General features: G+C 34.9%; 3 protein-coding genes across 4 annotated transcripts; 2 read left to right on the forward strand and 1 right to left on the reverse strand.

Annotated features, from left to right (window-relative positions):
• The first annotated feature begins 1,980 nt into the window (after positions 1-1,980).
• LOC132905243 (nose resistant to fluoxetine protein 6-like) lies at positions 1,981-11,411 on the forward strand. 2 transcript variants are annotated; one of them, XM_060956361.1, is made up of 10 exons: positions 1,981-2,353; positions 8,324-8,610; positions 8,686-8,861; positions 8,939-9,099; positions 9,288-9,422; positions 9,501-10,060; positions 10,179-10,484; positions 10,568-10,742; positions 10,835-10,977; positions 11,056-11,411. In XM_060956361.1, the coding sequence occupies exons 1-10, from the start codon at positions 2,047-2,049 to the stop codon at positions 11,182-11,184; spliced, it is 2,379 nt and encodes a 792-aa protein (XP_060812344.1). In that variant the 5' UTR covers positions 1,981-2,046; the 3' UTR covers positions 11,185-11,411. The 2 variants fall into 2 exon arrangements, with proteins under 2 accessions (XP_060812344.1, XP_060812345.1); XM_060956362.1 differs by having other exon boundaries at positions 9,321-9,422.
• Positions 11,412-11,447: 36 nt separating this feature from the next.
• LOC132905255 (26S proteasome non-ATPase regulatory subunit 5) lies at positions 11,448-13,684 on the reverse strand. The gene is made up of 2 exons (XM_060956391.1): positions 13,182-13,684; positions 11,448-12,949 (listed from the first exon to the last, which is right to left on the reverse strand). Exons 1-2 carry the CDS (start codon positions 13,367-13,369, stop codon positions 11,617-11,619), a joined length of 1,521 nt encoding a protein of 506 aa, XP_060812374.1. The 5' UTR covers positions 13,370-13,684; the 3' UTR covers positions 11,448-11,616.
• A 791-nt stretch (positions 13,685-14,475) lies between these two features.
• LOC132905253 (RNA-binding protein RO60-like) lies at positions 14,476-21,780 on the forward strand. The gene is made up of 8 exons (XM_060956387.1): positions 14,476-14,733; positions 15,301-15,508; positions 15,590-15,956; positions 16,037-16,248; positions 16,322-16,527; positions 16,610-16,730; positions 16,805-17,211; positions 17,285-21,780. The coding sequence occupies exons 2-8, from the start codon at positions 15,314-15,316 to the stop codon at positions 17,415-17,417; spliced, it is 1,641 nt and encodes a 546-aa protein (XP_060812370.1). The 5' UTR covers positions 14,476-14,733; positions 15,301-15,313; the 3' UTR covers positions 17,418-21,780.
• Positions 21,781-21,798: the final 18 nt, after the last annotated feature.

Below are 21,798 nucleotides of genomic sequence, written 5' to 3' on the forward strand. Positions count from 1 at the left end.
TGAATTGCACCTATTTTTCACGCGATTCACGTTTTATTGGCACGTGCCGCGAATATAATTCATCGACGTTCATGCTAATGGCTTTCTCAACGCTATATCTGTCGAAAATGTAACATTAACTTTCGACCAGGTAAGAAATCATCAACGATTGCAAAGGCTGATTATAGGTAGTAGAAAATTTGTACTTTGCCAGTCATTATGGTTTTTGGAGGAGGTCGTGTAGGATTACCAACAGAAATTATACGGTAGGACGGTAAAGTCTTGTAATGGTAAAAAAAAGGAAAACGAATTTCAGCACGACCGAGCAGCCAATGACAGCGTTTGACGAAAGTTTTGCGCCGAAGAAAGAGAAACACTCCTCTAATAGCATGAAATTTCTTTTGTGAAACTTTTATAATAGACTGTGCTGTCGATTTCAGGCGAATTCACGCAAAACTTCATCAACATAAAAGATATAACTTAGAAGAAACGAAGCTGGCACCCCGCTGGGGGTAGCCACCCACATGCTATAGTTATTTTTATTTTATTCTTTTCTCACCGATAAGATATAACACTTTACCAAATGTCCTTCTGGACAAATTGTAAAAAAAATCAAAATGAAAATAAAAAAAAAATCATCGTATCGCACGCTACTTTATGGTAGATTCCACTAAATTAATCACTCGTTAATTTATTTAACGAGTGTCATTATAACGAAGTAACATTCGTTAATTTATTTAACGAGTGTCATTATAACGAATTAACACTCGTTAGTTTATTTAACGAGTGTCATATACTGTGATCACCGTTGGTTCGTTGAAGTTTTTTACGTACCTTCGTATCATTATTCATTATCATATTCGTTATCTATATTGATCAAACGTTCCTAATAAAGCATTCATGGAAAAAGGAGAAAATCTATTGTTTACAGCGTACCGAAATATTCTACGTAGGAAAGAAACTGATACAAGAGACGACCGTTGTTCAAACATCCTCATCCGTTCTGTATGATAAATCTGGTGTTATGTAAGCTTTACAAAGTTAATAAATAACATCTGGCTTCCTTCCTACCAAACTCGAGAAAAAAGAAATGTACAACTTCGTTTAATAATTTACCATGTTAAAGCATGTTCTTGGTTTCCTGCAAGCGTTTATCATTACCATATTTTATAGACGTAGCGCAGACAGATCACGTGCAGAACAGACTGAAGTATTTATTATTTAAAAATATCTTTCGCGAACGTATTTCATCCGTTTTGAGAAAGATGAATAAAAAACGGAGATGTTAAAAAATTCTGGTGTGGGAACCGCCTCGTCTTTCGAAAGAAACCATCTCTCATTGCCTCTTTTATCTCGTTAACGGACATGAAATTATGTTAACTATGAGCCTACGTAACAAGTTGTATTAAACAAGACGAGTATCGGGCTAAGGTAGCCACTGTTAGCGCTCACTTTTCGATATGGGGAAGTTTCTCCCCACCATTTTCTCGCACTTTCATTACTACCAAGATATTCAGCCGGCAAAGCAATTTTTCTACCACTGCTAGCCTCGTCGTCCTAGGTGATTCTTGGGCGTCGAATAAGAAGGAACCACACGGAAGGGAAGTCACACCGTCAGAAGTCGAAAGCCTAGTCCCAGATCGTTCAGGCAGTCGTGTCGCGGAATTCGTACTCTCTCCTTCCGTCCACTCTCGCTACTTTCTCAAAAGTATGATAACTAGGCCGGGAGGGCCTCGAAACGAAGGGCCCATCGCCGGATGAATCGGAAAATGCAACCAGTAAGATTCACGTGACTCTGAGAGGAGTTGAAGAGATCAAGATCCGTCGTTGTCAGCATAGACGAAGAAGACTAGCTGGGCATCGACTGTGATTTCAAATATTTTTTCTGTGATAGTTTACGATTTCTAAGATTTCTAACGTGCATGAAAAACTCCGATCGAATATTCGTCGAATCTACGAGAATCTAGCGAGATGCGAAACGCGATTAGTTGAAAGTTAATCGAAGTTAATCGATCCGTGGACGATTCTATTTTTCTAGTGATTTGTGTAAGAGTAATTGAAACAACGATGAACCAAAGGTGGTATCTCGTCGTTCTTTTCGCAAGCTTCGCGACCCGCGGGGTGATAGCTTCGACCGTTCCAGAGAATTCGGTACGAGACTCTTTGACGGACCAGCGAGTAAGAACTTTTATCGATATCGATAAGATTCCGGATAGAAATTGGACCACGTTGTCGGAAGCGTTGGACCTCTTCGATGTGCGTTATCTTGCCAAGAATTGGACAGAAGGGAAATATCCTGTTCAGGAGCAATGTGCCAAAGATATTACGAGATATATCAGAGGATTGAAGAATCACGAAGACTGGGCTATAAAAGGTACGTGGAACTGGCCAAACTACTTCTAAAAATATCGATAGCTTCGGTAGTTCCTGTTCAAATATTTGGCTATTAATTATTCATTTGGAACTAACCATGAGCAAACATTTTTCTCTTTTCTCGTGTACACGCGAGACAACGGTATTTCGTGAAGCGAGCAAAAATTTATTATACGAATAGAAAGTATACGAGTTACAACGGCCAGAGATACAGTTAACACGGCCTATGATTTCCTTGGCCTTTAGTAGAAACGTTTTCGGAGATCACGATGCAAATACGAGAAAGGAAGAAACGAACTCGAGCATAACGAGTTTAATTAAACCGTTTAATCGGACTAATGGCTGCTATCGATCGGAAAATTAACGAGATTTATTAAGATCTCCCTCCATCTCGGATTTAACGTTTTTATGAGATCGCACGACTGAAGTAACGAATGAAATTCCACGCGGTTTAATTCACTTTCATCGGCAAGGAAATCGAAAGTCGATGGGTCACCGGTAAGCGGCCGGAGCTCGCCAGAATCGTCCTCGCTAAAATGCATCTGCCTTCCTCCCGGCAGTTCCTTTTGCTTTGCCTACTTTCATCGAGAAATTTCACTTTTCGCGACACAAAGAGCTACGCCATGGCTACTTGCACGACCGGCACAAGCTCGGCCCGACAACGAATCGCTTTCAATGTTTTACCGCCTGCCTCGGTCAATGCCACTTTTCGCAAGAGTCTCGTAGCGTTCCACTTTTCCGTAAGTATCGGCGGTAACACACGGCCGTTATGGCTTTCTGTCTTAGGGATTCGAATATTACCAGCGTAATTTATGCAACAAATTGGTACACGATGCACTTTAGTTCGAATTTTTTCGAAACGGAATACCGACGTGACATTTGCATCGATTGCAACACATCGAAAAAGAATGCCACTCAACGTGTGTACTTAGATATTACAATCTACGCAATATCTAAGAATAGAATACGCTTTCCTACTGTCCGTGTATTATCCGTTACACTTTTTGGGTCGCATTTTCAAACGCTCTTTCGCCGTTTGCTACGATCAAGGTCGCACACGATACAGGTGAAAGGGTTAAGCGTGTCAGGGTTGTTTCAGGCCGTTTAGAATTTTTTCGATTTTAGATTTACGAGACTCGATTCTATCAAGCAACTTTGGAAACCCAGTGCCGCTACTGGTTCACTCTGTGGCGTTACGTGTATCGCATCATTGAATTTTCACTTAAGAAATGGACGAAAATAAGATCACGAAGAGCGGATCTTTCGTACAACTAAACAAACATGACGCATTCTCGGCGTCTGTTAGAAACGATTCCTGCAAGATTTTATGCACCTGGCATAGCATAACGTCGAAACTCCGACGATTAAACGTTACTTTTGATTGTTTCGGTATTTCCAAAGCAGTGTCGGAATCGATAAAGCGTACGATTCGCCTAAAGAGGAACAAACTGGTTTTCGTTCTGGTACTTTCGACATATCCTGCTACGAAGAAAAAGTTAGTGGATATACAGAAAATGAATAGCGCCTGATGACACGAGAAAGCAACGCTTCACCTTCGAAACAGTTTCCACACGAGGGACTATTTTTCCAGGAAAATTTCCCCGTTAACGGGAAACGAACTCGAACGAGAAAGATGTTTATTTTATTTAAATTTTATTTTTTTAAAATTCCTCATCGAGATAAACAGATAGAAAGCGTTATTTTACTCTCCGTTAAAATTCTGTTAGGGTTTATTATTTGCGGTGAGAATTCTGCCTGTTCGATTCTGCCCAATTTCCAAGCGAAGGAAAAGTGCACGAAGCGAATTTCATGACTTTCTCCTCCCGTGACGCTCTGTGTTCCATTATCATTGTAGGAAGTTCAGAACGCAATTACACGGTGAAAAATACCTCGAGGCTATTAAGGAGAGAACAAACGGCATTAGAAACGTTATCTTTATGACATTTGAAATTTCTGCTCGTAACGACACCAATTACGAGGCAAGCACTCGTCGTTTATCTTTCGATCGTATTCAACGTCGATCGGCCTTTCCAGGTTCTCGTTGTGATATTTAAAATTATCAAATTAAATAATTCATAGATTTTTTTGTTTTATTTTACTTGGAAGAATGTCACGATCGATTCTCATTAAGAATTACAAGTAAATTATTCTGGCGTGCTACTACGTCGTGCGTGGTTCGTAGACGTAAGAAAAAGCTGGACCAAGAAAATCTCCGACACAACGAAACCACGATGAGGGCAGAGTACGAATTTCTCCATTGTTTCGCTTGTGTTTATAAAAATATAAATTTGCATAAACACGCGCGAGCCAGCGATGCTGAGATTCGACGCTATTCTAAGACAATGGACGAGTTTCTTCGACGGTAGCGCGTCACGCTGCCTAACTCGGCGACAAGCTTATGGATGAGTGTTCTCGGGACTTCCGCGAATATCCTTCGTGATACGCGTAAAGGTAACGTTAGAAAGTTTCAAGGAAGACTCGAGCACGAAGAAACACGGCCGAAGTAGAAACCGCGGCAATTATCGAAATTACGTCACACCAGATACAAAAACCGCCCGGAGAAAGGATTACGTGGAAACCGGGCTTGCAAACGCAACTTTCACGTAACGCTAGACTTTTCTTCGGCTGTTCTCGATCCTTTATCATTCTGTTTCTCGGACTGCATAAACGCCGTGATATAATAACGGTTCGCGAACGACGTCGTTGGAACAGCACCGTCTCAGTCTGTCGCTTCCTAGTTCGTGGAACACGCCGTTTCACGAACACGTAAACGCGTCTACACCCACTTTCCGCGAATCTCGAAATCTTTGAAACGCTCGTTTAGATTATAATTATACGCAGTTTACTCGTATCGGAATTTTTTTCGTGTCTGACTTAATGCTTCGACCTCACGATTACATAAACAGATATTTCCTTATGTACTTTCTATTATATATGTTTCGCTTTTAAACAGGTTTCCTTCCACATAAACTTGCACGGGCAAGTAGAATGCGTCCTGCACGAGTGCTTATTATATCCTGTTCGAAACTTGCACCAATTTCGATGAAAATCAGCCGAATTCCCGCAACTGCAAATCGGGTTGATTTTCGTTCGACGAGGTAGCGTTTCTTTGTAATATATGTACGAAAAGTAGGAAGCGTATACGTATCTGCGTTGAAAGTTACGTAACAACATTCCTGCTGAATACATTGCTAGCTGCTTGTCTTATGTACGTCGAGATCCTTTAATTAACGACAACTAAATCCTGTTAAATGGAGGGAAAAGCACGCCTCTGTCCGAATACCGTTTGTCGGTAGAATTCCAGTGCTTACAGCTATTTATTTCGGCATTCGATCGAGCATTAAATTGCCAAGTTTATGAGCCATGTACGAAATCCTTCGATCGTTCGTACCGAGTGGCTCGAAATACATCACCAGCCGTTCGACAACGAGTCGATAGTTCGTAGGCGAGTTTCAATAAATTTTGCTTGCAAAATCGGCCGATCAAGTACAAGTCGCTGGCTAACGTAACCAACGGACGTTTTCGTTCATCGATCACAGATTATGGAACGCGTTTGAGCGGCCGTTTCACTTCCTGCTCGTTAGAAAACTCGGTGGAACGCGTTATGATTTTATTCTGGTGTCGCATAACACAGCTTGATGCAACCAATCGATGAACGTATCTTCGGGCTATGGACTTCATTAACGAGAGAGTTAATGAGAAACAGGAATCAAGAAATCGCCATACTGTGCAGATTTTTGCAACCCAAAAGGTCAAAATGATGTAACCAAGACCGAAAAATTTACTTTCGTACGTATGTTTGTTTAAAGAAAATATTAGAAAACGCGTAATAGAAATATTCGTAAATGATTCACATGTTAAAATCGACGAAAGTTCAACCACGCGTATATTAATATTGCAACACAAACGACTACGTTAAGGGGAACCTTTCTCTTTCCAAATTACTTTCCCTAATCGATCGTGCATACGTGCCATTTAAAACGTTTAGTCGATCGGAAGCGAGCGATAAAATAAACCGTTACATTCCACGATTCATAGAAAAGATTATTCGAAATTCCAAGGGCAACTAGTCGTTTCAAGTTAATCGCCAGATTCTGGATTAACTCACTTTTAAACTTTGTTTACCTATCGATATTTCATTTAGTCATTCAGTCCGATACGTAAGAAGTTGTAATCGCGCTTTGTTCCATTTTTTATCGCTTGCTTATTTTCATTCCAAGAATTTTAATAAAAATTTCAATAGTAGATTTTAACGAAGCAACGATCGTAATTAATCGTGACTCGCTACTCGAACGTGCAAAAGTCAGCGTCTTTCCCTCGTTGGTGCGAATGCTCCGAGAAATTTCGTTACATTCGCCGATCGACGAATAAGGAGTACATGCAGCGAGCTGAATCAGAGTTTTTTAGTAACTCTCGTTGCGATAGCTCTTGAACTTTATCAAGGAGACTGCAACCATGAGCGTGTTATTCCAAGCAACAGACCTTGCAAACCGGTCGCACTCCCTGCATTGGACTCGTGGGATTCACTTTGTTTCTTCCTCTAATTTCTCTTCCTTCCTTTTTCAACAAGACTTTTTTTATCCACAGAAATCGATTCTTTTCAATGCCATTGCCTGTTGCCCTTCGTTCATGCATCCTACATATATCCCGAAAAGGTAACTGACATTATAAAATTATTTAGCTCACGAACTGCTGAATATTTTGAACGACGACGAATACAGAGATTAAATGAAATTGAAAAGGAAATTAAACGACTGTTGACAAATCAATGGTACGAGATAAGCAAGATGATTTCGTTCTTTCACGAATCAACGAAGAAACGACACGAGTCGCGCGTAAAAATTGAACTTGACTTTCATTGTTCAACGAAGGATCGTGTCAGAGATCACCGCACGTGCGCAAAATCCATTGTTATTCTAATTTCTTTGCGGTTACGCGTATACGATTCTACTTTTGTGCGAATGGAATCGATAATAGGCTGTCTCCGAGTTGCGTTGTTTGCTGGGTTACGGTAATGTTTGTAAAAGTCCCATTGACCGAATCCAAATACAAAATAGGCAAGGTCAAGAATTACTTTCCAATTGGAAACGTTTGATTTATAGATTCAACAAGACTAGGTTGAACAAGACTAGCAGTGAAACGATAGAATTAGGAAAATGGAGGAAAAGCAATCTCATTGTAGGTAATATTCAGCCGATGAGACGATGTACTAGCGGAAGTCAGTTACAAAATGTTTCGGAGGGAAACGTCGGTAAATTTGTTTCTGCGTAGAACGATGACATTGCGATTTATTCTGCAACTGCCATTTACGAATGGTGTAACGAATCGTGATTAGTAATTACGACATGCACTGTATATGCTACATAGCGATCTATGAAAACGGTTTGAACACCACCACGATAATGATTAGGATAATTAGATAATATTACTTTCTTCTGGAATATAGAAAGTTCTTGTTAGAGAACAGCTGGATTCCCAGCTCGCGATAGATGTCGTAATCTTTGGTAATGAAAATTATGTAGCAGAACCACGTCTACGGTCGAACGTCCGTTATGAAAGTGTAAATGAATACCACGCACTAATATTTAGCTTACGACATCGTACGATTCTCCGTTACTGAATATTAAATAAGAACGCGGGAAATCTCTATCGTATAAACGAACAATTATTCGGCAACGATGAAGATACCGTGAGCGTTCGAATCCTTTGTCAAGTATGTTTATACGCTACTCGCATAAACTACCAGACATACCCAAACATTAGCTTCCATTGGTATTTCATCCAAAGTAATCCGGAAATGGCCACTCGTTGAGCAGAGAGAAAGCGTCTTGAACGATAAAGTAGGTCATCGGCTAGCTAACAAGCAAGTCATCCTTCTCGGTAAAAGAGTACTCTTACTGGTTTCACAAAGCCTTTAGAAGATCTTGCTTTACTAATCGAAAGATTACATCAAATATTTCTTTTCTCGCAGCGAACGATGCTTCAGGAAGATATACCAACGGTTTCCTATGGGGAAACTCATACTATGTCGGTTCGGCTATTCAGTGTACCTACATCAACGAAGACTATAGAAGAAAAATAGTGAAAATCCAAGAGAAACCGATGGAGGGGGCGAAAGAGTTTAACAGCGAACCGCAAAAAAGGCACAGCGGCCTCAGTGAAACTAATCTCTGGACCGGAACAAAGTCGAATAAGTCGCCTCACAAATTGGGATTCTATATGATGACCATTTCAGTGAACACCACTTTATTTCCTACGGTAGGTAGTTGAATATTATTTAACAACTTTCCGCTTGGATAATCGTCCGTGATCGTTGCTTAACGTTAATTGCAGACAAGAACGATTTATCTAGGAGTATGTTTACCTTTCTCGTGCAACGCTACCGACGTTTCTATAATAGCAAAACTTGCTGGCAGCGAACAGGCAATGAAACATTCGACGCTTCGCAAGGTTCGAGATCAGCATGATATGTACGATATGTACGAGGACCCAGTCTTCTGGATTTTATCGTACGTTGAATCGTATTCAAACCAAATTCGAGAAATATTAAAATAAATGAAAATTAAAAACATTGGGAACGTTTCAGTGGTGTGACCGTTGTGGTTGTCTTGCTGATGGCAATTGGAACCGGATATGATATCTATATAACGAGAAAATATACTCGAGGAAGAAAAGTGATTTACGATTTGGAAAGGCACGCGAAACTTGACCAATTAACTGGCAGAAATCAAAAGTCTCTCAATATTGGTAAGATAATTTCTTCTCTTCGAACGTCCTTCTTGTAATCTTGACGCGGCTTCAAAAAAACGCAGTATCTCTCTCATACTCGTTCCCTTTACCGAGAACAAAAAGATCACATACTAACACTTACAGACGATCACAAGACAAGGACAGTAGCAAAGACAGTTACAGTCTTTTATCGTTATATTTCGCAGCTTTTCAAGGTAAGGTCTACCTTCCTGTTCCAGCGGCAGAGGCCATCATCAACGGACCTCAATCATTAGCAGTTAATAATAATAACGATCACGAAGGTAGTCCACGCTCAGCCAGTCCGAAAATACATAAATTCAGTAAGCGATTCTTCGTTTTAATAAAACATCTTGATACTTAATCATAAAAAACTACAAGATTCTTCCATTATTTTGAAGGTGTCTTCGAAGAGTTGCTGCTTTCTTTCTCTGTTCGATCTAATGTAAAAATTATTTGTGACAATAAAGTCGGAGGTGATACGATCAGTACCATCCATGGTCTCAGAGCGATATCTATGGCCTGGGTTATTCTCGGTCATACTTGTATTACCGTCTTCAAATACTCGGATAATATGGAATATCGAAAAATTGTGGAAAGAAAATTCCTCTTCCAAACTATAACGAACGGAGCTTTCAGCGTCGATACGTTTTTCTTCATGGGAGGCTTACTCGTGAGTTTCCTCTACTTCAGGACCAACGCGAAAGGAGACTTGAATAAACTCACGCAGGGCACACGGGGCATCGTCGCAGGTGGCCTCAAGTTCATCGGTCTTCTCATGTACCGATTTTGTAGACTCACGGCTCCCTACATGTTCATACTCGGAGTTAATCAAATCGTAATGACATGGTTTCATTCGAATTCCGTGTTTGAACCACCGACCGCGGATCATTACAACTGTCCCAACTACTGGTGGAGGAATTTACTCTATATCAATACTTTATTCCCGGTAGACCAAATGGTAAGTGGCCCGATCATTTTTCAAATTTTTGAAAAGAAGAATATTATCTATTCGCGCTTTGTAGCTTTTTTTAATATAATAATTTAAGATTAATACCTAGTATCGCGCATTTTTTCAGTGCATGATTTGGAGCTGGTATGTTGCGGATGACACTCAATTTTACATTATTGGCGCCGTGATATTAGTTTTAGCGACAAACCACTTTAAAATTGCAACCTTCGCGATGACTACTTTACTACTAAGCTCCTGGATAACAACAGGATACATTGCTTTGATAAATAATCACATGCCAAGCTCGGACGACCCGTTGGCGCTTTTCGATAAGATCTACGATAAACCATGGACCAGATTAGGTCCTTATCTTATAGGCATGTCGGTAGGATACTTCCTTTTCAAAACTGATTGCAAAATAAAAATGTCCAAGGTACATTGAAGTTAATAGTCGTGAAACAATTAATAATCGAATAACAATAATCTTACTATGAATTATAATTTCATCGTTTTCAGACGACAATTTGCATAGGATGGCTCCTTTCTTCGGCATCTCTTTCAAGTTTATTGTATGGTCTGTATGAAACGGAACTTAGTCCTATAATGGCAGCTAGTTATTCTTCGTTAAGTCACAGCGTATGGGCGCTTGGTTTATCGTGGATCGTCGTTGCATGTAGCACAGGTTACGGAGGTAAACGTTTTTTTTTTTTTTTTGGCAGCGATGATTATCAAATTAAAAATAGCCATAGAAACACAATTTTAATTATCTATATCTATATATAGGATACGTGAATAGTATTCTGTCAGCACCGATTTTATATCCAGTTAGCAGAATAACGTATTGCGCTTACTTGATACATCCGCTTGTGATTCGAATGACGCCTATGTACTTGGACTCACCATTTCATTTAGGAAAATATACCATGGTGCGTCGATATAAAAGTAACAAATTTATTTTCTCTAGATATTTATCGATAGATTTAATATAACGATACGTTTTTTAGATGATCACTTTCTTTGGAGCACTGGTTTCATCGTACATATTATCATTTATCATATCGGTATCCTTCGAAGCTCCTATTGTGAGCATGTTAAAGATACTTTCCCCCAAGAAACGGAAACGCATACAATGATGCAATGACGCATATTTGGCATACTATATTTCATAAAATTATTTGTCTTTATTGTATGTAATTAATGTAAAGAAGAAATTAGGAATCAGTGAGAAAATATAGACGCGTGCGTAAAAATTAAGCACAATTATGCATTATTACACTATTCTGCATAGTAATGTATTTTGCGTAGCGTTAAGGTTACTATGTATTATTACTTATAAAATAAATTATTCACCTTTGTATAACTGCATTCCTCATCGTGCAAAAGAACAAAATCCTCATTTATGTACCATTATACTTTATTTGTAGATATAGCATAGAAAATAAATAGTATATTTTTTGTGTTTACATAAAAAAAGTTATTCCACCATCTTATACAATGTTTTAAGTAGATGTTAATAACTTTTAACACTCTTAACATACGATAACAAAAAAGGAAAACAATATAACTCATAGACCTCCTTCTACCGCAACTTCTGTATTGGCTTCGACGTAATGCGGTCCTTGAGTTACAAACTCCCTAAACCTTTGCATTGTATTTGCATCGAATACATCTTGTTCAGCTTCGGCTAGCTGTTTTACAATTTCGTATTTAGCTTCCTTACATTCTTTAAATGATTCGACGTTCCTGTCCAACAGAAATTCAACCAGACCTGGGTAAGAGGCTATGTTCTCTTGACCCCATACTTGAGATGCCACAACTGCCATCACTTCTAAACTTGCTTGCCTAATATCTGCAAATGGTTGCCTACACAATGCCAGAATCATACCCATAGGATCATCGCACATAGAGTTAAACCATGATTTTGTCAGTGACAAAATTCTGTTGTCTTGTTCTGTTTTTTGTACGTCAAGTATGAGAGCCAAGTTATTAAGCCCACGTATTCTTAATGCTGTAGGCATTCTTTGTATTATGTCAGCAATTTTTTTCAATGCACACGGCATTGCATCTCCCAAAGCTTGCAGAGCATATTTACCTTCCACGTGCATAGAAACATGTCCCAATGTGTCTAAAGCAACGCCAAGGATAGTTTGATCGCCGCTCTCTATTACTTCGAATAATGCAGAGACGACAATTGGATATTTTGAAAATATTTCGTCAGGCCAATAACGTGCAACATTTCCAAAAAATTTCATTAATCCAGGAATCAATAAATTTGATAATGGATTTTCATTGGCCTGTGATATTTTTTGAACAAATTTTTTTATGACTTCTTGTTGCTCTAAGTAATTTAATCCTTCCTCTGTTAATGCCAATTCTGTCAGGATTTCTAATGCATTTATCTGTAGCAATATATCTTCGTTTTCAAGCACGCCGAATAAACTATTTAAAAATCCTGATTGAGCAGAAGCTTCTAGACCTTCTTTCGAAGATTTTGCTACATCCACAACAACTTCGTATATACGAAAACTAATAGTATCGTTTTTGACTAACAATCTAGCAAAACTTCTTAATAGTTCACCTGTATATAAAATTTGTAATCCATTTGGATTTTTACCAATTTCTTTCATTATACACATTGCACAATTAGCTACCACCAAATTGTCATCTCCGATCCTATTTATGACAGCAACCACTAAATCGACATCTTCGAGCAGCAAAGGTAACTTTTGGGGATTAGAAACAATGTAGAAAATTTCATGCAACACAAGCGACCTAACTACATCAGCTGGATGAATTATCAACTGAGATATTTCTGTTGAATATCTTTGATATACTTCTCCAGGTTTTAAAATGCCAAACAATGTCTTCAAAATGTCACATACTTGATCTACAAATTCTCTGTAAGGGAAAAGTAGTAAATAGTTTTATAGTTATTTAATTTCTTCATGTTCTTCCATTAATATTATTATAGATTATCTAGCAAACACGCAATTCTTTATTTATAATATATTTGTAGCTTTTATCATCCTTCTTTTAACAAAATATATAAAAAATAAAAGGAAAATATATTTTAAAAGAAATCTTGAAGATTACTAAAGATTGTTTCATGAAATCAGTATTGTTATGATACCTGTCATTTGAGGTTAATTGAGCAAACAATAGACTAAAATCCACATTACGAGAGATCTGTTCAGTTTCTCTATTGTTTAAACTTCCCAATTTTATTTTTATATCAGATAAAATATTATGTTTTTCCTCTACGCTATTTAGTTCGCAAAAACGAACAATTTTCGATTGTAACCACTCTGCCATGGCCATTGTACTGACATTACTTTTTTGAAAGTATTACCAGAGAGGAAATAAGAGTGCTCATACTTATGGTTCCGTTTGTTCTCGAACCAGTGCTGCTCTCAGCGACCCAGTGCTGAAGGTATTCCACGTTATCATATACAAAAACCTACTTAGTTCCAACACAATGAATAATATATTCAAATTATTGCATCGCTCCACTGATTCATTATCGTTTGAGAAGAAAAATTTCCTTTTCTTCTCTAAAACAATTAATTTCTTTTTCTTAGGCAACTAATTTTAATTATTTTGCCATTTTGTTTTATGCATAGGCTCTTATAGCGTAGAACCACAGCGGGTATACCTTGTTTCTGTCACAGCTAAATAGGTTCTTGTATATGCTAGCGTGGAACACCTTCTGCACTTGGCCGCCTGGTGCAGCACCTATACTTTAGTGCACTTAGAACAATCGAGAACCTCCATGAGAACCCTTATTTTCTCTTTGGCTATATCAAGTATTACTAGTTGAGATTAAAATGCCAACAAATCATATACCAACCTAAAACAGTGATGACTTTTAAATATCAGATCTGATTAGATATTGTGCAGAAAATGAAATCAACTTCTTATCCATATCTCTCAGTATTTAAACTTCATTATTCTTTAAAATTTTATATCGTTTTATATATAATTGCAAACTATTATAATATTGTACGAGTATAATAAAAAATTACTATTTTATTTTAAATAATTGTAATGTTTACTAAAAAAATTGTTAACAATATTTCATACATTATAAAAGCCACATATCATTAAAAAGAAAACAAAATATGTAATTATTTAGAATCTTGATCACGAGTTATAATATAGAGCTATAATAAGGTATTATCAAAGAGAAAATTTCCTCTTAGGTATCATTTAACAAATTAAACAAAAAATTAAAATGTTGAAAACAAATGAATGAGAAATGTATGAAAACATTTTCATTTTTCTTTTTTATTCAACTATCTTAAACCTGTCATTTTAAAAACTAGTAACTACGGAAAAATTTAATGCGTGCGCATTCAACGAATATTCACTATTGTCTCGCATATTACGGTAAAAGAGGTCTTTTGAAAAATACTTAAAAATTCATCAAATTTTGATAAAGAAAAAACAAATACATTTAGTAAACAAAAAGTTTAGAAGAAGAATCTTGTTTTTTATTATATAAAAAAATTCTATTTCGTTAACATATTTACTGTTTTCTGAGGGTCAATGAGCTTTCGTGCTTTGCACTTGACCCAGGTTATACTCGGACCATATAACTTCTTCCGTCAGTACATTCTTGTACGTCATAAAACGTCGTACTGTATGGTTGTGTTTTCGGTTGTTACTCTTTCGATTAACACAAGGTAATAAGGATTGAATGTACATAATGACATTTAAAAGTTTATCAAATTTTTTGCAACCGTACAAGTATTGTACCTCTATGATTTATGAAGCCAAGCATACATTATTATAGTGGCATATCCCGTATTTTTATGTTACCTTATCAGGTCATTCAGTGATACCTGTTACTATGTCCTATTATACACTGTATGTGTATGAAAATTAGCTCCTTCTACAATTTTCTTATAAACAATTACTAATGCTTGAGTCAAAGTTAAAAAGATCGTTCATACATATACACACTTACAAACATACATGATTAAATAAAGTTGTAAATATATGCTATTCAAAATTACATTTGTAATACATTTTAATAAAGTTACTTGAACATCGATTTATTTAAAATATACGGTTATTGCTAATTGTCAATTATATATATTTCCCTATATTTTGTTAATGGATTATTGTTATATAACTAAATATGCAGGAATAAATTCAAGCTATATAACTAAAAAAAGCTTTTGTATAAATAAAATAAAAAACAATTCTTATTTTACATGCTCTCTAAATTTATAAATTATTCTTTATAGTATTGTGTAAGAAATGGCGGTAGATTTGGATCCAAATGATCCTGAAGTACGATTATCACAATTTCTTTATGTTGGTAAAGAATATCCTGATTATCAACCTGGAAACTGGTTTGTTCATAATTATTTTCTGGCTAAAAATGTCCTGTCTATTGAAGAATTAGCTGAAAATACAGAGAAACAATTATTACCAATTGAAATCATCACAAAGGTAAGATCTCATGATAAATATTAAAATCAATTATATATAATTAATTTATGATAACGATTTGAAACATTTTATCTTTTACAGGCATTTGAAAGTAATCTTGTCCCTAATCCAGAAACATTGGTATTTGCTCTTGCTATTTGCTGCAGACAGATGAAAAGTGAAAGTTTACGTCATGCAGCGTATGCAGTTTTAAATAAAATTTGTATATCACCACAGCATTTCATTTTGTTTATAAAATTTGCTTCTCAAATAAGTAAAAACAAAGAACTTGATGCAACTGGTAGTTCAAAACATGGATGGGGTCAAGGTTTAAGAAAAGCTGTAAATAACTGGTATTTATCAAAAACACCAATGGAATTAGCAAAGTGTGTTACAAGATATAAAGGCAGATATGGTTGGAAGCATAAAGATATCATAAAATTGTCTCATCCTGTACCTATTAATCCTGGTATTTGCCTAATTTATTTGATATTTATTAATCATATATAAGTAAAAATAATTTTAACTAAACAGTACGTTGCTAAATAGGGGGAGGAATGGTCCTTAGATATGTAATACATGGTTTAGAAGAAGTGAGAAAATACCCTGCAGAAGATCCTACACTTAAAGAAATTCTAGATTATATTGAACGTGTCGAAGACTTTAAACACTGTACGGATGAAGTTCGAGCAGCAGGTCTTTTGGAGATGTACAAATTAACATTAGATCATGTACCCGGACACTTGTTGAAATCTAAAGAGGTATGACTAAAAGACAACTAAATTTCTTCAGAAAATAAGATACACTTGGTTTATAATTATGAATAATATGTAGGTTTGGAATGCACTAATACCATCGATGAATTTAGTCATGCTTTTAACCAATCTACAAAGAATACACAATCTTAAATTATTAAAACCAACCTCACCAACAGTTTCCAAAATAATAGATCAAATCACTAATGAAGAAAACATTGCCCGAGATAAGGTTCATCCAGCTTTAGTATTAGTTACAATAAGAGATTATGAAAATTCTGGAAAGTAAGTCGTACAATAAAATAATTTCCAATGTGTGTTCCTTATTTATATTTTATTAATATTATCTGATATGTAACTTTTGAAGACCATTAACGTACGAAAAGAGAAAAGTCAAAGAACAAATTGATAAACCATCACCAGCTCCGTCTAAACCAAATTCTAAAATCATTGATGCCCTTTACAAAATGTTGAATATTTCCTTCTTTGTAAGTATAAATAAAAAATGTTCATAAAGCATTCATATATGTATTTATTTACTATATTAATTATTTTTATCTAGCATATTCAACCAACTGGTTTACGTTACATGGTGACGATCAATACGAATAAAGCAATGTTGGAAACAAATACTTGGCGTAGCGGTAATGTGAATGGTGCAGAAGCAGCGTGCATGATTGCACTTGCACTTCTTCGTAGTGAGAAGAACGTCACCATTGTCACGTTTAAGAATCTTGGAATTCATGTTATGAACATTGATAAAACGGCTTCTTTTGGTCAAGCTATGAAAAGATTACAACAAATGCCTGGTGGAAGCATAAATTTGGCTAAGCCAATATCATGGGCTGCTCACCAAAACCACAAATACGACGTATTTATTAACATTGTAGATCAAATATTTGAGAAATTTGATACATCTGAAAAAGCTCTCGAGGCATATAAAACAAAACTCAAACTTACGAATACAAAGTATGTCTTTCTAAATTATTTTTTCGCAAAAATTATCATATGGAGATATTGTACATTATTTAATTCTTTTCAGATTAATAAATTGTGCTGTGTGCTCTTCGTCGACTTATCGCAAACAGAAGAGTGACAAGGATGTTTTGACAATTAACGGCTTTGATGCTAGTGTTCCTGTAGTTATACAGGCTTTTGCAAAATCTCTATTTTAGTCACTGCATGCACAACAATTTCTTCTTTGGCAAGCAGTACTAGCTAATCAATTATTACGCTTTGAAAATGACATTAATTCGATTTTTAAACAGATAAGTCAAAAATAATTTTTATGAGCCCATCAATTAAGAAATACTTCGAAATAGTTAGATTACTACAAATCAGTCTCGTAAAATAGTTTCCAATAATCTATAAATGTTGCTAGTCTGATACTTATATAGTAGTCAGAGCATGCACTAGTTGAACATATAAAATAATTGAAATTAAACTTAAAATCACTATTAACGTGCAACTTTTGCATATTTGTAAGTACCACAAAAACCGGTAAATGAGGCTTAAACTTTTTCGTTTATTGAAATTCTGCTATTAAAACGAAGGAGATTGTTAATAAATGATAATGTTTAACTATTCAAAAGGACACATTTAAATAGGATGTAAAAACAATTTATCTTGAAATGCCGAAAAAATTATTTAGTCTAAACGAATTCTTTCCGTACTGAAATATTAATATTGACAATTCACATCAATCATTTTAGTACAAAACTATACTTATACATTTAATGTACATTTCTCCTTTGTTTGTTTAACCCCTTTCCCTACGATTTAAGTTTCGAATGGGATCAAGAAAAAAAAGAGTTTGTCGCATGTTGCCCGAAGAACGTACAACGTTTCTCGCACGTGTTCTTCATGTTTGGCCCAAAGGACGTACTAAGAGTCTACCACGACGTTGTAGGTTAAGGGGTTAGGTTTTATATGATGAAAGGAAGAACGATTCGGCACTTAATTATTTTTCATTACTAGCTCATAATCCTATAATTATCTCATGTTAATACTAACACATTACTAAACATTACTAAATATTTACTGCATGTTTTTAGTGTTTAGGGTGAGCTGTGTAACTTTTGATAGTAATTTCATTTGTCTCTAGAGAGTGATCCAACAAATTTTGTAAATATTTATTTAAAAGAACGATACAGTGATAAATGAATTAATAATTGACAAGTAAATGATTGTGATACACCTGTGATTGACCACTTGATTAGATAAATGAAGATGTTTGAAACGCCATGGACCATCTTGTATCATTTAGAGAACAGGTACATGTTTACTAATTTATCGCTTTCCATTTGATAAAATTAGTTGCACAGCTAAATGAATTAGGATAAGACTGCATATTAGATACAAAATAAGTATCTTAAATAACCTAAGGTGCATTTTTAACTAATGGTAAAAGATACTTTTACTTTAATATTGCCTGCTTATTTCCACTGGTTGGCGGTAAAGCTTTCTGTAATATCTTTAACAAGATATATAGATGTAACGTGATTTTTAAGATGATACATTATTGAAGACTGGTGTGCTTCTGGAAATTCCAATAAGAATTTAAAAAAAAAAGATAGAAATGTTGAAAATTTTCCCACTGTGATATGCATTTAGCCCCAAAGAATGTAGATTTACATTAGTATAATTTTACTGTTATATTTCATATTTGCCATATCCAAAGTAAATGCGACAAATACTAAATACACTACTAATATAATACTGTGATACAGAGTACATTGTTATTGTTCAAACTAGGTGAAAAAGTAAGTAAATGTAACCAGAGGCGCACCATGTATCTGCTTCATTTGTTGATTAGTATCTATATCTATTAGCACATCAGTTTTTGTTAAAAAAAAATGTGGCAGTATCGAGAGATACCTCTGTTTCTATTTCGATCCTTGAATTACCCTCGTGGGATCCTTTGGTTTCCAAAGTGAGAAGCAAACTCTTCTTAAGAAATGTTGCTAAAAAGTACAGCGTGGATGGATTCTCAGGTCTGACAAACATTTAAATTAAGTGCTTAAATATTCACGTGTTCTTTCCAGCCTACTTGGTAATTCATAGATCGACGTTAATTACATATTATTAATTTTAATACATATAAATCTGCAAAGTATAAGAACATTATAGTTTCTTCAGAGAGAAAAAGTAAGATTTAAACAGAATTATGTTTGCAATACCGAAAATAATTATTGTATGAGAAGTTAAATTTTTCCGAATGAAGTTCATTCTGTAATCTTCAGCCTTAGTTGCGCGACACCTTAGAGGACTATCTAAAAATTATAACTTATTAAAAATAATAATATTTTTAGATACATTTTTGGTAACAGACATTCATGAAGTTTTGTATTGCATTTGGAAGGTTATTTATATAAAGTGTTAACGCTTAGTCAACCGCGCGCGCCACAGCGAACTATATGTTTCTCACCATGCTCGGACAAGTCAACACCACTAAATTGGTGTATTTTATTATATACTGTACTTTATAAAAGCTAAAAAGGTCCAATTACTTGGAAACAATTCCATGTAAACAATAACTGATAATAATAAAAAAAAAAACGCCTTCCTAAGGTTTAAATGGGAAATGCCCGATCGGCCATGTAGCGATTTACTTTAATGCGGTTGGCTAAGCGTTAAGCGGTTTTTGTCGTCTCATAAAAGGGAGGAAATTAATTTTTTTCATAAAAAACTTTACGAAAGATAGACGGAAAAGTATCTTAATAGTCGCGCATCTAGTTATTATTTACTCATTAAGAATAATAGAATATATGCTACATCTATACTTGTAGCTTACTTTATTCGTTTACATCATGCAAAGTAGTTTAACATACATGTTTTCATTTAACGATCGAAGAGAAACATATAAATTTTAAAATAATCATTAATTATGTATTATATCACTGTCATTTTACAACTGCCATTTTTATTGCGTATTATATTTTGTGATCTTTAATTGACTTGGCAATGACATTAAAAGGTAATGATTATCAATATTGGAATCATTAATCATAAAGAAAGTATATACTTTTAGATTTTTTAATGCTTTTGATGAAATTATGAAGAAAACTTCTTTTCGATCGTATAGCTTAAATTAAGCATGTTCATTATCTATCGTAAGAATACGTCCGATGTTAAAAACGGAATGTTAAAAAGAAAAAAAAAAATAAAAAAAAAATATAAAAATTACCACAATGCAAAAACAGATCCGCCTGGAAAGATACTGTACACGTGCGCTTTTCTTTTAAAGTCCACACAAAAGTTCAGGTTGTACTGTTCTACCTAATGGAAATATGAAAAACAATATATTCAATGTGTTCATGCTAGTTAAGAAGAAAAAAGAATATTTACCGTAAGAAAAAAAGGAGAAATAAAAATTTTACATTTCGTAATGTTTGATGTACGTAATGCATAAAAAGATAAAGCAAGTTCAAACAAAAAAGTTAGCTTCCTTATAAAAAATGACCTGGTATTTCGATCTGAAATATTTAATTTTCATTAGGAAGGAAGCACAAATTATTCATTTCATGAATATATATATTCATATAAATATTTTACACACGAACATACTGTTGATTGATTATCGGAGTCTCGACTTATACATAATTGTAACGACATGTTCCTTAGGGTTAATAAGATTCAAAAAAGAAGAGAAAAACTTATTGTACCTGCATTTTTGGTGTACTACCCTCCAATGATCCGTGAGAAAAGTACTCACCATCTATCACTTATAAACCTTTTTAAGCAATGCCAAAAAAAAACTGTTAAATGTTACGATTGTACAAAAAGAATGAAAAAATACCTCGTATATATTTTGAATATATCGACGGATTCACAATTGGGTTGCACTAATTATGCCTCCGAAAATGCCTACTTCTCGGCCTTACTGTTTTTATTAAAGGGAAAAGTACTCTAAACTTGCAAAGTAGACATTCATTTTAGGTATTTTAATATATATAGTTATGAATTATTTATTATTCATTTCGATATCTATTGCATTCATAAATGGTTTTCCTCATTTCGATCTATGTCTATTGTATTCGTAGAAGAAAAAACATCGTTAATGTACGATAATATGTTTTTTTGCAAATCAATTATTATGCGAGATATATGACGTCCTTTATTTTGTGTGATTGAGTTCATTGATCGACAATAGTATTATTACTTTTTAATCTTGTATCTAATATAGTTACTTTTCTAAATTATAAAACCAAAATCTATACTGTAAAAGAAAGTCATAGAAAATTTACCACAGAAGATTCCACTACAGAAAATGGTTGTTACGGGATTTCGACGTTATTTTTGTACCTAAATCTGTATGTGAAAAAAGTATTTAGTGACTGAATTGCTTCAGTAAGCAAAAATATTAAAAAATTATACAAAAGAGTATATTGTATTACTATTATTACATCTGTTAATATTATATTTTGATTAAACACAATAGGTATTTAAAGCTATAGAGAATTAATCCTATCTGTGAATTTTCAATTGTTTTTGTTATAATACTAAATCATATCTTCAAATAAAATTTGTTCCAAATCTGTTTCTATATATTATTTC

Source organism: Bombus pascuorum, chromosome 3 (assembly GCF_905332965.1).
Source record: "Bombus pascuorum chromosome 3, iyBomPasc1.1, whole genome shotgun sequence".
Lineage (NCBI taxonomy): Eukaryota > Metazoa > Arthropoda > Insecta > Hymenoptera > Apidae > Bombus > Bombus pascuorum.

Bases quoted from the DNA above. Each gene is read 5' to 3' on its own strand.
- LOC132905255 (XM_060956391.1), bottom strand. From the start codon at position 13,369: ATGGCCATGGCAGAGTGGTTACAATCGAAAATTGTTCGTTTTTGCGAA. The intron at 12,950-13,181 runs GTATCATAACAA...TTTCCCTTACAG, and splicing joins CAATTAACCTCAAATGACAG to AGAATTTGTAGATCAAGTAT.
- LOC132905243 (XM_060956361.1), top strand. From the start codon at position 2,047: ATGAACCAAAGGTGGTATCTCGTCGTTCTTTTCGCAAGCTTCGCGACC. The intron at 2,354-8,323 runs GTACGTGGAACT...CTTTTCTCGCAG, and splicing joins CGAAGACTGGGCTATAAAAG to CGAACGATGCTTCAGGAAGA. The intron at 10,061-10,178 runs GTAAGTGGCCCG...GCATTTTTTCAG, and splicing joins TATTCCCGGTAGACCAAATG to TGCATGATTTGGAGCTGGTA.
- LOC132905253 (XM_060956387.1), top strand. From the start codon at position 15,314: ATGGCGGTAGATTTGGATCCAAATGATCCTGAAGTACGATTATCACAA. The intron at 15,509-15,589 runs GTAAGATCTCAT...TATCTTTTACAG, and splicing joins CAATTGAAATCATCACAAAG to GCATTTGAAAGTAATCTTGT. The intron at 17,212-17,284 runs GTATGTCTTTCT...AATTCTTTTCAG, and splicing joins CTCAAACTTACGAATACAAA to ATTAATAAATTGTGCTGTGT.